General features: G+C 41.8%; 1 protein-coding gene across 5 annotated transcripts in view; it reads right to left on the minus strand.

Moving 5' to 3' along the window:
* The window catches only part of GNE (glucosamine (UDP-N-acetyl)-2-epimerase/N-acetylmannosamine kinase), a 41,637-nt gene that overhangs the window by 5,559 nt on the left and 21,698 nt on the right, over window positions 1-14,380 (minus strand). For 4 of the 5 annotated variants that reach the window (XM_040481681.1, XM_040481680.1, XM_040481677.1 and 1 more), the window contains 4 exons: window positions 13,975-14,185; window positions 10,780-10,909; window positions 9,509-9,730; window positions 7,448-7,630 (listed from right to left, as the gene is read on the minus strand). In XM_040481681.1, coding sequence (XP_040337615.1) covers window positions 7,448-7,630; window positions 9,509-9,730; window positions 10,780-10,909; window positions 13,975-14,185 — 746 coding nt within the window. The remainder of the gene's footprint in view (window positions 1-7,447; window positions 7,631-9,508; window positions 9,731-10,779; window positions 10,910-13,974; window positions 14,186-14,380) is intronic. The other variant, XM_040481676.1, reaches the window with a different exon arrangement.

A 14,380-nucleotide genomic window follows, 5' to 3' on the forward strand; every position in this document is an offset into this window, starting at 1 on the left:
CTAAGAAAAGTCTGAAAAGGCTCCTAAGGGGGGCTGAATGTAAAAAATGAGGTTGAAAAATAGTTTTCAGGGCTTCAAATAGCGTCCTCATGGCCAAAATCAATACCTTTTTCTGATTTTTCTCTCTCAAAAGCAGCACCTGACATTCCCAACTATTCCCTCCCCGAAGCACTCTCCCTTTGGCTTCTGTGCCTTTACCCATTCCTGGTTTTCCTTTCTGCCCATTAAACACTGTTTTGCAAGGTTCCACCTCTAACTCTTGCCTCACTCCAATCTCATTCAATTCAAAGGTTTAACTGCCACCTCAGCACTGATGATTCCCAAATCCCCACCTCTAGTCCTCTCTCCCGAGCACCAGACTCCTGTAGCCAGGCTCTGCCTACACATCTCCACCCTATGTCCCATAAGCACCCAACCATCATCTTCTGCCACAACTTGCTCCTCCTTTCATATTCTCAACCCCCAGCTGTCCGACTAGAAAACGGGAAGTCACTCTAGAATTGTACTATTTAAAACCACTCCATTTGGAGGGATTAAGGCAAGATGGCAGAGGAGTAGGGTGACTCCAAGCTTGCCTCCTCCCCCAAACTGCTAGATAAGTATCAAATCATTCTGAACACCTAAGAAATTGACCGGAAGTCTTAGAAGACGAAACTGCATGTCTACGAACAGAAAAAACAACCTATGCAAGGTAGGAACTGTGGAAGGTTGAGTCATTGGAAGAAAAGAATGGCTGACCCTGTGAAGGGGAGGGATCCCTGATCAGGGGGAGGGGAGATAAGAATGAAGAAAAAAAATAAAAGAGTGAAAATACATGCAGGGGACTACACAAAAAAACTGTTCCCCAAAACCAATGATGGGGAAAAAGGAGAGGGTGGAGTGCAGAGTCTGGAGTTTTAGAGGTCAGTTCCCTCGAGGAAGCAGGGCAGAGCCCCGGAGCGGGCAGTGTGGTCTGAGGATCCCCTGGAGTGCATCTGGTAGAGGCAACATGGCCTCTCAAGCAGGCAAAAGCCCTGGTGGGTACCACTGAGCTGCCCCATTCACCAGTACAGGAACAAAGATGCTGGCTGCGTGTTGCAATTTACCATAAACTCTAAGCCACTGCTGCTGCACAGTCGCGCAACTGTTGCTTAGGACAAGCCGGCACCAGCCACAGTGCAGCAAAATGTGGTCCCACAGGATTCAATGCAGGCCCAAGCTGCAGGGGCCTCTGAAGTGTGGGGTTTTGAAACACAGCTGTGTCTGAGATAAAACCCAGGAGGGTGGCACCATATGGCAGGTGGACAGCGCAGACAGACACAGGGTGAATGAAGGTGGGGAGCTGACAGAATCTGGGGACACAGGAGGATGACTGATTGCACATCTGTGGGGGCACAAACTTCCCTCTCTGGAGACTACAGAGTGGGGTGAAGCCATTTTCACCCCTAGCCCATCAGCACTGATCAACCTCAGTGAGCTAAACAGCGCCACCAAGTAGAAAATGGAGCCACCAAGTGGAGAACAGAGCCAATACACCAAGCCCCGCCCCCTTGCACCGTCCAGGCACATCTCTGGTAGAGCAAGTTGGCCTGAGAATCAAAGTAGTAGGCCCCTCAATGAGAAGACCAACACAAACCGCTTCCATGCACTAGGTCTACAGATCATAGAATGCTGCAAAGCTTCAGCTCTAGGGGAAACAGGATCTAGCTTCCTTCGGGTTTTGTTTCTTTGCTTTGTTTCTATTATTTGTTTTTGTGTTTTTTTTTTTCCTGGGAAACAGAAAGCAAATTTTTTATTTTTTACTGTATTTTATTTTTTTTAATTAAAAAAATTTTTTTTTTACCTTTTCTTAATCTTTTTTCTTCTATCAAGCTTCAAGCTATACACCAAGGATCTAGCTTCCTTTATTATTTTTTAAATTCCATTTTATTATTTTTTTCCCCTCCAAAATGACAAATGGATGAATTCACCTCAAAAGAAAGAACAGGAAGAAATGACAGCCAGGGAATTAATCAACAGAGATATAAGTAATATGTCTGAACTAGAATTTAAAACAACAATTATAAGGATTCTAGCTGGGCTTGACAAATGCTTAGAAGACTGTAGAGAATCCCTTACTGCAGAGATAAAAGCTAAAACCTAGTCAGGCTGATATTAAAAATGCTAATAACCAAACTGCAAACCTGAATGGATGTCACAACAGTGAGAATGGGTGAATCTGAGAAACAAATCAGTGATACAGAAGTTAAAATTATCGAAAATAATGAAGCTGAAAAGAAGAGGGAAACAAAGATAATGGATCACGAAGGTAGACTTAGGAAACTCAGCAACTTATTAAAATGGAGTAACACTCTTATCATAGGAGTCCCAGAAAATGGAGAGAGAGAGAAAGGAGCAGAATGTTTCGGTGAGCAAATTATAGCTGAAAACTTCCCTAATCTGGGGAAGCATGCAGACATCAAAATCCAAGAAGCATAGAGAACTCTCATTACATTCAACAAAAGCTGGTCATCACCAAGGCATATCATAGTCAAATTTCACCAAATACACAGACAAGGAAAGAGTCCTGAAAGCAGCAAGGGGAACAAGTCCTTAACCTACAAGGGAAGACAGATCAGGTTCGCAGCAAATCTGCCCAGAGAAACTTGCCAAGCCAGAAGGGAATAGCAGAATATATTCAACATGCTGAATGAGAAAAATATGAAGCCAAGAATACCTTATCCATCAAAGCTGTCATTCAGAATAGAAGGAGAGATAAAGAGTTTCCCCAAAAACTGAATGAATCTGTGACCACTAAGCCATTCCTTCAAGAAATATTAAGAGGGACTCTGGGGGGAAAAAAAAAGACCAAAAGCAACGAAGACTGGAAAGGAACAGAGAACATCAGAAACACCAACTTTACAGGTAACATAATGGCAGTAAACTCCTATCTTTCTTTCAATAATCACCCTGACTGTAAATGGACTAAATGCTCCAATCAAAAGATACAGGGTATCAGAATGGATACAAAAAACAAAAACAAGACCCATCTATAACCTGTCTATAGGAGACTCATTTTAGACCTAAAGACATCAGCAGATTCAAAGTGAGGTGATGGAGAACCATCTATCATGATAATGGATACTAACAGGAAGCTGGAATAGCCATACTTCCATCAGACAAACTAGATTTTAAACCAAAGACTGTAAAGAGAAATGAAGAAGGGCATTATATCATAATTAAGGAGTCTACCCATCAAGTTCTAATTGTAAATATTTATGCCAACCTGGGACACCCAAATCAATTACTAACAGACATAAAGAAACTCACTGATGAAATACAATACTAGTAGGGAGTTTTAACACCCCACTTATACCAATTTACAGATTAAGCAGAAAATCAACAAGGAAACAATGGCTTTGAATGACACACTGGACCAGATGGACTTAACACATATAGTCAGAACATTTGATCCTAAAGCAGCAGAATACACATTCTTCTAGAGTACACATGGAATATTCTCCAGAATAGATCATATATTGGGTCACAAATCAGCCCTTAAAAGACTGAGATCAACCATGCATATTTTGAGACCACAACGCTACGAAACTTGAAGTCAACCACAAGAAAAAATTTGAAAAGATCACAAATACATGGAGGTTAAATAACATCACACTAAAGAATGAATGGGTTAATGAGGAAATTAAAGAAGAAATTAAAAAAGTACATGGAAGCAAATGAAAATGAATACACGACAGTCCAAAACCTCTGGGATGCAGCAAAGGCAGTCTTAAGAGGGAAGTATCTTGCAATACAGGCCTACTTCAAGAATCAAGAAAGGTCTCAAATACACAACCTAACGTTACACATAAGGGAGCTAGAAAAGGGAAAATAAAGAAAGCCTAAAGCCAGCAGAACAAGGTAAATAATAAAGACAGAGCAGAAATAAATGATACAGAAACAAACAAACAACGACAACAAAAAAGAACAGAGCAACAAAACTAAGAGCTGGTTCTTTGAAAGAATAAAATTGATAACCTCCTAACCAGACTTGTCAAAAAGAAAAAAGAAAGGACCCAAATAAATAAAATCACAAATGAAAGGGGACAGATCACTACCAACACCTCAGAAATACAATTATAAGAGAATATTATGAAAAATTACATGCCAACAAACTGGGCAATCATAAAGATGGACAAATTCCTAGAAACATGCAAACTACCAAAACCGAAACAGGAAGAAATAGAAAATTTAAACAGACTCATAATTAGCAAAGAAATTGAAACTGTAATCAAAAAACTCCCAACAAACAAAAGTCCAGGGCCAGATGGCTTCCCAGGGGAATTCTACCGTACCTTGAAAGAAGAGTTAATACTAGGGTGCCTGGGTGGCTCAGTAGGTTAAGCATCTGACTCTTGATTTTGGCTCAGGTCATGATCTCACAGTTTGTGGGATTGAGCCCTCTCTCAGGCTCCATGCTATTAGCATGGATTGGGATTCTCTCTTCCCCTCTCTCTGCTCCTCCCCAGCTTGCACATGCACATTGTCTCAGAAATAAACAAACAAACTTAAAAAAAAAGAAAAAAAGTAGTAGTAATACCTATTCTTCTCAAACTATTCCAAAAATCAGAAATGGAAGGAAAACTTCCAAACTAATTCTACAAGGCCAGCATTACCTTGATTCCAAAACCAGACAATGACCCCAATAAAAAGGAGAATTACAGGCCAATATCCCTAATGAACATGGATGCAAAAATTCTCAACAAGATACTAGAAAATTGAATCCAACACTACATTAAAAGAATTATTTACCACAATCAAATGGGATTTTTTATTCCTGGGCTGCAGAGCTGGTTCAATATGTGCAAATCAATCAACGTGATACACCACATTGATAAAAGAAAGGATAAGAACCATATGATCCTCTCAATAGATGACAAAATACAGCATTCATTCTTGATAAAAACCCTCAACAAAGTAGGCATTGATGGAACATACCTCAACATCATAAAAGCTACATATGAAAGAACCACAGCTAATTAACCATTCTCAATGGGGAAAAACTGAGAGCCTTTCTCCTTGAGGAACAAGACAAGGATGTCCACTCTCACCATTACTATTTAACATAGTACTGGAAGTCTTAACCTCAGGATTCAGACAACAAAAAGAAATAAAACGCATCAAAATCAGCAAGAAAGAAGTCCACCTTTCACTATCTGCAGACGACATGATACTCTATGTAGAAAACCCAAAAGACTCCAGCAAAAAATTTCTAGAACTAATACATGAACTGAGCAAAGTTGCAGGATATAAAATCAACATACAGAAATTGGTTGTATTTCTATACACCAAAAACGAAGCAGCAGAAAAAGAAATCAAAGAATCAATCCCATTTGCAATTGCACCAAAACCCGTAAGATACCTAGGAATAAACCTAACCAAACAAGTAAAACTCTTGAAAACTACAGAACACTTATGAAAGAAATTGAAGAGGACACAAAGAAATGGAAAAGCATTCCTTGCTCATGGATTGGAAGAACAAACATTGTTAAAATGTCTATATTACCCAAAGCAATCTACACATTTAACACAATCTCCATCAAAATACCACCAGCATTTTTCACAGAGCTAGAACAAATAATCCTAAAATTTCTATGGAATCATCCCTAATAGCCAAATCAATCCTGAAAAAAAAACAAAACTGGAGGCATCACGATTCTGGATTTCAAGCTATATTACAAAGCTGTAGTCATCCAGAAAGTATGGTACTGGCATGAAAACAGACACATAGATCAATGGAACAGAATAAAAACCCCAAAAATGGACCCACAACTATAGGGTCAACTAATCTTCAACAAAGCAGAAAAGAATATCCAATGGAAAAAAGACAGTAAATTCTACTCCTAAAACCAATACTGTACTGTATGTTAACTAGAATTTAAATAAGATTTTGAAAAATAAAGCCACTCCATTAAACTACGATTTTTCGGGGCGCCTGGGTGGCGCAGTCGGTTAAGCGTCCGACTTCAGCCAGGTCACGATCTCGCGGTCCGTGAGTTCAAGCCCCGCGTCAGGCTCTAGGCTAATGGCTCAGAGCCTGGAGCCTGTTTCCGATTCTGTGTCTCCCTCTTTCTCTCTGCCCGTCCCCCGTTCATGCTCTGTCTCTCTCTGTCCCAAAAATAAATAAACGTTGAAAAAAAAAAATTTTTTTTTAAAAACTACGATTTTTCTCCCAGAAAACAGAAAAAAATTCAGATCTGACCATGCTTTTCCCCTAAAAGTTCTCAATGGCTTCATTAGCTGCTGGTCCTGGCCTCCCTCTTGCTACGCTCTACCCTACCTTGCCCTTTATGTACCCATACCACTGTTTCCCAGGCTTGGAAGCATCCCTGGCTCATCCCAACTTGCCCTGCTAATTCTACTTACCCTCTCTCAACCTCCAGACAGCACCCTAACACTCCCTTCCCCATATGAAGAGGGCAGGGAGAGAATGCTGGTGTCCTTCTATACGTCTACATTCCTTGGCCATCATTCTCAGTGCACTTGACACTATATTATAATGATATTAAATGACTCCTTTTTCTTAGGCTAGAAACCATCCTTTTATTAACATGTCCAGAAATAGCTTTAACTCAAATAGACTTCTCAGACTTCACAACTGTAGTATGTTAATCCATTTACTTCTTCATTAAAATGTGTATTAAGTGGGGGGACGGGGAGCGCCTGGGTGGCTCAGTTGGTTGAGCACCTGACTTCGGTTCAGGTCATGGTCCTGGAGTTTGTGGGTTCGAGCCCCATGCCAGGCTCTGTGCTAACAAACAGCTCAGAGCCTGGAGCCTTCTTCAGATTCTGTATCTCTCTGTCTCTCTGTCTCTCTGTCTCTCTCTCTCTCTTTCCCCCCACTCCCCAGCTCATGCTCTGCCTCTGTCTCTCAAAAATAAATACATGTTAAAACAATTTTTTTTAAATGTGTATTAAGGGGGCACCTGGGTGGCTCAGTCGGTTAAACATCCAACTTTGGCTCAGGTCACGATCTCATGGTTCACAAGTTCGAGCCCCACATCAGGCTCTGTGCTGAAAGCTCAGACCCTGGAGCCTGCTTCAGATCCTGTGTCTCTCTCTTTGCCCCTTCCCTGCTCACACTCTGTTTCGGTCTCAAAAATAAACAAACATTAAAAAAAGAAAGTTTTAAAAATGTGTATTAAGCACCCACCTTGTGCTAGAGGCCGAGGAAACAAAAATTTTAAAAATCCTCCCTGCTCTCCTGGAGCTCAAGACCCTTGTCCACCCCCAGCATTGGAGAGGAAAGTGTTAATATGGGTCAAGACTAAGGGTACCTGGGAGTTTTAGTATGAGGAACCCCATCTTTCCTCCAGGAAGTGAGAAGGGTAGAAGTTCTGGCTTCAGTGTTCAGCTCTTTTTGGAATATGTACTTTGAAATACTTGTCTACAATTTAGCGATTTAATCCCTCAGGAGAAAGAAACCAACCATCATGTAGCTTTTTTGCTTCCCTCTGCAAGGCCATTCCAGAGGCATATGCTTCAATACACCCATGACTTCCACAGGAACAATCAGGCCCATCCAGAGACACAACAAGGTGGCCAAGTTCTGCAGCACAGAAGGAGCTTCCATGGATCAATTCGTGCTGATGGATGATACCCCCGCCAATTCCTACAGCGAGAGACAATAATCACTGAGGTGGCTCTTCCACTGAAACAGAAAGCTGAAATATGGCAATGCCTCATGTGTTTAGCAAAGCTTTGGAATGCGTGATTCTTTATGATGCCCCTTTTCCTAAATAGCGGAAACTTACTAAGTATTAACACTTCACCTGGAAGCATTTTGGAGGAAAATCTATCTAGCAGATCCTCTGATGCCCTGTGTCGCACCTACGTGGCTCACTGTGATTTCAAGCACAGCTGTGGGGAACAGATCCATGCAGGCTCAGACTCACCGTGTGATGCCAGTGTACCACCTCAAGCTCACAATGCCTGTTCTCACCAAGGCCATCTCCAACACTAACGTTAGAGCCTAACTGTCCACGTGAGCACAGGGCATCCTCAACCAAGCAAGGTAAGAGCCAACAGATTCCAGTGGACAATTCTGAATGATATTCCACAGGCTTCTTGGGAGGTTCTGGTTGATTTCAGCCCCCACTGCCCTCAAGGCAACTTGGATAACGGTTTTCCATCTACTCTGTTCTACTCTTCTCACTCCTTTACTCCTGCTTCTCAGGATCACCTCCAACATAAAATTCTCACACCTAAGTCCTCATCTTGGGATCTGCTGTGGGAGAAACCCAAGATAAGACCATCTTTCCCAAATGTATCGCACACCACCTTTCACACACCACTTTCTTCCTTAAACAGAGAATATTAAGATTTTGCCTCTTAATGCCATGTCCAAAAATCTATGATTCAATGATTATGAATATCAATGACTCTTGTTACCAAGTTTAGGAGGAGTTATTAAGGAGGAAAGCCTGAGAAGACTATTTTTAGAGCTCTCTTGCCATCAGTTACTTCCTGTGGCACCTACTCAACTCCACCCTTCTAATTTGCAAATTACCTGCTATGAACTAAGAAATGATATCCAAGCTTGCTAAAACTGTATCTGCAACTAAAAGAAGAAGGGCCTGAGCTTCAAGAGGAGGTAGCATAATTCAGAGTTTAAGAGCACACAAGTTTTGAAGTTACATATATCTGGGATAAATGGTGGCTCAACACTTACTAGGTCAGTCTGTTTTTCATTCCAAAAGTAGGACATCAGCAAAAATGGCAAAGTAGGCGACTCCAAAAGTCCACCCCTCCACTAAAGCAATGAATAAACTGGCAAAAACTCTCAGAACCAATTTTTTTTGGAACTCTGGAAACTAATCACAGGTGTTGTAACAACCAGGGAATGCTTACTCAAGAAAAAAAAAACAACTGAGTCTTAAGAGCTCCTTCTGGCATTTTCTGGTCCCACCACCCACTCCCCAGTTTGGTGGCCTTGAACCAGCCCACATCCTGCACAGAGACGGCAGTACTGGAAGAAGCAGGACCAACTTCATTCTCGAAAACCTGTGGTTGCTTGTTCTGACCTACTTGGCGGCTAGTGGAGGACCAACTCGAAGAGCTCACCTTTGTGTCACTGACCTCAGAACTCCCCTAGAGCTGGGGAGGCACTCAGGTGGCCTTTGTCAAAAACATTTAAAGGCAAAATATATTTATTCGTCTCTACTGCCTAGGGCGACAGCTGACAGATGACGCAAATAATATACTAACCAAGAAGACTGGGAGGCAAAGCTGGGAATGAGAAGCTTTGGGGAGTAAGGGCTTTGAACAGCTCTGACAAGTTCCTAGCAATCTGAGGTCCACACACATGCCCAGGGCAGGGCATATGCCCAGGAAAGACTGAGAAGGCCCTAAGCTCTCATGTGGGGCTCACCTCCTGGCTCTACTCAGGCAGGAAGTGAACACTAAAGCACACTCACAAGCTGCCTGCTGGTGCTGAAGGCATGCCCCAACACCCATTCGAGCTCCTCAAACAACCTCTTACTCCTCTTACCTGTACCTGTGATAAGTGTCACAAAGTTTTCCAGGCCCTTTCCTTGGCCAAATTTCCTTTCCGCCAGGGCAGCACAATTGCCATCATTGTCCACCCACACAGGGAGATGTAAGGTGTCAGACAGGGGGGTCCTGAGGTCCACAGAGTTCCATTCTTGAATCAGTTTAGTTGAATGCAGCACAATTCCTTCCCGAGGATTTACCCGGCCACCCGTGGAAATACCTGAGCTCCACCACACACACAAGGAAAATAATTCTCATAAGCAACCTTAGAAAGTATGCCAACTTACTGGGTTTCAAACACAAATTAATTCACCCAAGATCTCCTAAGACAAGCATTACCAAAGACTGCAAGGAAATGTCAGGCAATTCTGAGCAAAATCTGTAGCTCCCCACCAATGTACCCATAACAATTACTGGGGTTCTAGGAAGTCCTCACGCTTGGGGCCCACAGATAGGCCCTGGAGCCATCTGGACACAGAGCAGTGACATGATGGTCAGTCATGCATCAGAACTTGGAAAACTCTGTATGTCAAAATGAACATTTCTTAACAAATCAGGAGACTATAGACTCTGGAGAGGACGTGGAGAAATGGGAACCCTCTTGCACTGTTGGTGGGAATGCAAACTGATGCAGCCGCTCTGGAAAACAGTGTGGAGGTTCCTCAAAAAATTAAAAATAGACCTACCCTATGACCCAGCAGTAGCACTGCTAGGAATTTACCCAAGGGATACAGGAGTGCTGATGCATAGGGGCACTTGTACCCCAATGTTTATAGCAGCACTTTCAACAATAGCCAAATCATGGAAAGAGCCTAAATGTCCATCAACTGATGAATGGATAAAGTAATTGTGGTTTATATACATAGTGGAATACTACTTGGCAATGAGGAAGAATGAAATATGGCCTTTTGTAGCAACGTGGATGCAACTGGAGAGTGTTATGCTAAGTGAAATAAGTCATACAGAGAAAGACAGATACCATACATTTTCACTCTTATGTGGATCCTGAGAAACTTAACAGAAGACCATGGGGGAGGGGAAGGGGGGAAAAAGTTACAGAGAGGGAAGGAGGCAAACCATAAGAGACTCTTAAAAACTGAGAATAAACAGGGTTGGTGGAGGGTAGGAGGGAGGGGAGAGTGGGCGATGGGCATTGAGGAGGGCACCTGTGGGGAGAAGCACTGGGTGTTGTATGGAAATCAATTTGCCAATAAATTTCATATTAAAAAAAAAAAGAACATTTCTTGAATATGTAATTCACAATCTCACCTACTCCCAAAATTCTGCAGTTCAGTTTTACAGCTTCTGCTGCAGCTTCAACACACATCTGTAGGATTAAATTAATTCTCTCTTCATAGGTTTTAGGATTGAACTGAGTATACTTCTTGACAATTTCACCCTAAAAGAGAAAAAAACAAGCCCTGTCTCATTGATCTAAGCTAAGAAGCAGCCTGTGAATCTTCTGACCTTTTTCATGATGCATCAGACTTCACTACAGGATAGAGAGTACCGTAGATTTAGAGGACTGCTCAGGAAGGGAGCTGCTCTGATGTGGGCCGGCCGTGGGGTACGTCCAAGTAGTTTCCTGAGAAACCATTCTGGCACATGGCTACTGAAGCAACAACAGCTCACAGCAAATCACGGCGCCCCTCTTACGCATAAAGTCAGTGCTGGCTAATCACAATCTTCACGAAAAGGTCATAGTTTACTCTTTCAGGCTGAAAACACTTCCTTGCTTAAAAACTGAGGCACCTAAATATATATCCTAGGGAGGTAAGCGCTGATCACCTCCCATAAGTGAAGCCAATAGTGGCATGGTTCCAAAATGTTTAAATTACTGTGCTTTGTGATCTGTTTTAAAGCCAGTCAAGGAGAGTCTCTCCCAATTATGGTTTTTAAGTTTTTTCTTTGCTCTTCTCACTTGTGCATCATTTTGAGTAAATTTCAGAATAATGTTGCCAAACTTTAAAAAAATCCCACTGAAATGTTGACTAGAATTGTATAAAACTTGTAATTCAATTTGGAAAAGTGCTGACATTTTAAAAATACTCAGCATTCCCATCTAGGACACTTTCAAGCCTTTACATTATTTGTTGAAGTTTTATACTTTTCTTCATATAGATAGATTGCGTAAGTTGTTAGTTTAGATGATTCTTACAATTTTGGTTGTTGTTCTGAATAGGCTCTTTCCCAATCTTTTGTTATTAATGGATTTTATCCATTTACAAGGGTTAAAGCAATCACTAATGATTGTCATTAAAAAGACACCGAAAGTGGGGCGCCTGAGTGGCTCAGTTGATTAAGCATCTGACTTGATTTGAGATCCACACCGTCAGACTCTGAGCTGACAGCGAGGAGCCTGCTTGGGATTCACGGTCTCCCTCTTACTCTGCCCCTCCTCCACTTGTGCACACACATGTGCAAAAGTAAATAACTATTCTTTTAAAAGGTAAACCTAAAGTTGTGTTTCTCAACCTTCAACAAATAGTGAACAAATAGTGATGCCCTGGACCCCACCTGCAGAGATTCAAATAGCCTGGGCATCTGTGTTTTTTTTAAAGCTTCCAGGTAATGCTAATGGGTAGTCAGGCTAACAAACTCACCAAGAGGAAAACTCAAAAATCTGCCTAAAATTTCATGTAAGTAGAAAGTTACTGATTTTTATTTATTTATTTATTTTTTTCAACGTTTATTTATTTTTGGGACAGAGAGAGACAGAGCATGAACGGGGGAGGGGCAGAGAGAGAGGGAGACACAGAATCGGAAACAGGATCCAGGCTCCGAGCCATCAGCCCAGAGCCTGACGCGGGGCTCGAACTCACGGACCGCGAGATCGTGACCTGGCTGAAGTCAGACGCTTAACCGACTGCGCCACCCAGGCGCCCCTGATCTTTTTAAATTTTATTTATGTATCTTGAGAGAGACAGCACAAGCAGGGGAGGGGCAGAGAAGGAGAGATTGTGCTGTTTGTTCCTTGCTTTATCCCTTTGTGACTCCCCCAGAATTATGTGAAATAATGTTGCAGAAAACATTTCTTTTCTTCTTGATTTTCTCTAGAATTTCACCACTACAAAGGGTACTGACCACTGATACAGAATAGATCATCTTCAGGTTAAGAAAATCTTCTATTATTTTTTTGAATGTTTATTTTTGAGAGAGAGAGAAAAGAATGCGTGAATGCAAGCGGGGGAGAGACAGAGGGAGAGGGGGACAGAGGATCTGAAGTGGGCTCCACACTGACACAGACAGCCCAGTGGGGGGCTCAAACTCACAAATGTAAGATCATGACCTGAGCCGAAGTTGGACACTTATCCAACTAAGCCACCCAGGTGCCCATTCTATTAATACTTTTTAAAGAGTATTTACAAAGGAGACCACCACTTCTTTTGAGAAAATTAGGTTTTGTTTTGCTCTATTTGATCTAAACAACTTTTATTTATTTTTTTAACGTTTATTTATTTTTGAGACAGAGAGAGAGCATGAACGGGGGAGGGTCAGAGAGTAAGACACAGAATCTGAAACAGGCTCCAGGCTCTGAGCTGTCAGCACAGAGCCCGACGCGGGGCTTGAACTCACGGACCACGAGATCATGACCTGAGTCGAAGTCAGACGCTCAACCGACTGAGCCACCCAGCCGCCCCTAAACAACTTTATTTTTTAAGACCTTACTATTTTTCATGGACTCCTAAAACTTTATATATCCACAAGATTTCAGAACCTTCTCTGGTAGGCTTTTTTTTTTTTTTTTTTAATCTTTACTCATTTTTTAGAGACAGAGCACAAGCAGGGGAGGGACAGACAGAGAGGGAGACACAGAATCTGAAGCAGGCTCCAGGCTCTGAGTTGTCAGCATAGAACCCAATGCAGAGCTAGAATTCACCAGCCTTCAGATCATGACCTGAGGCGAAGTCAGATGCTCAACCAACTGAGCCACCCAGGTGCCCCTCTGGTAGGTTTATTCTTAAGTCATCAGAGATCTTTTAACAGGAACAATTTAGTGTTTTTATGATGCTCTCTCAGTCTCTGTCAACAGTGCTGATTTTTTGGCTAAGAGACTGAAGTATGCTGTACTCAACTAAAAATCATGTTCTAGAGGAGATGCAATTCCCTTCCCCATTTGCTGATGTCTTCCTCTGGATAATGACCGTAATCAACATGCTACATGCTGTTACCAAATATAGAATTCCAGGTCTCCTGGGTGGCAAGAGCCCTCTCTGGTGCCTAAGGGGTCTCCCATGGTTAATTCAAGTCTCACTAACTTGGATTCCCGGAGAATTTTATTTCTCTGAAATGTCAATAATTTGTAAAATATTGCGAGACAAACATTGTAATGGATCTAAAAGTCAATCCTGTGGGCAAATGATTATAAACTCTAATGTTTCTAGTCCTACTTCCAACCATACTTTAAAGAAAAGATCAGTTATTTATATGAGGTATGAAGTTAAGACTTAGGAATTATTTTACCTTCATGCTGACTATTGCAACTCGGAGGTTTGTCCCACCGAGATCAACAGCCAAGGCACTTAGAGTTTCAAGAATATGGTCAATATCTTGAGAGATATTCTCCTTCACAGGAGGAAAGCAGAATTTCTTTTGCAGTGGCTCTTGAAGATCAATAGATTTGAGAAACTTCAAAATCCTTGGAACAGCATTTCCATCCCCATATATCTTTGAACTGCAGGATCAAAAAAGTCAAATGCTTCTCTCATACATGTGAAATGGTATGGAGGACACGGTACTAATAGAAACCAAGACTTCAGGTAATAAAGTTGTGCTTCTTCATTTTAAAATAACATCTGATATCTTCAGCGTATTATCAACGGAATGTCTAACTCCACTGTTGGTTGAAATACAACTATTCCATACTGGG

The sequence above is a fragment of the Herpailurus yagouaroundi genome, unplaced genomic scaffold (assembly GCF_014898765.1).
Source record: "Herpailurus yagouaroundi ecotype Mexico unplaced genomic scaffold, PumYag 160, whole genome shotgun sequence".
Classification (NCBI taxonomy): Eukaryota; Metazoa; Chordata; class Mammalia; order Carnivora; family Felidae; genus Herpailurus; species Herpailurus yagouaroundi.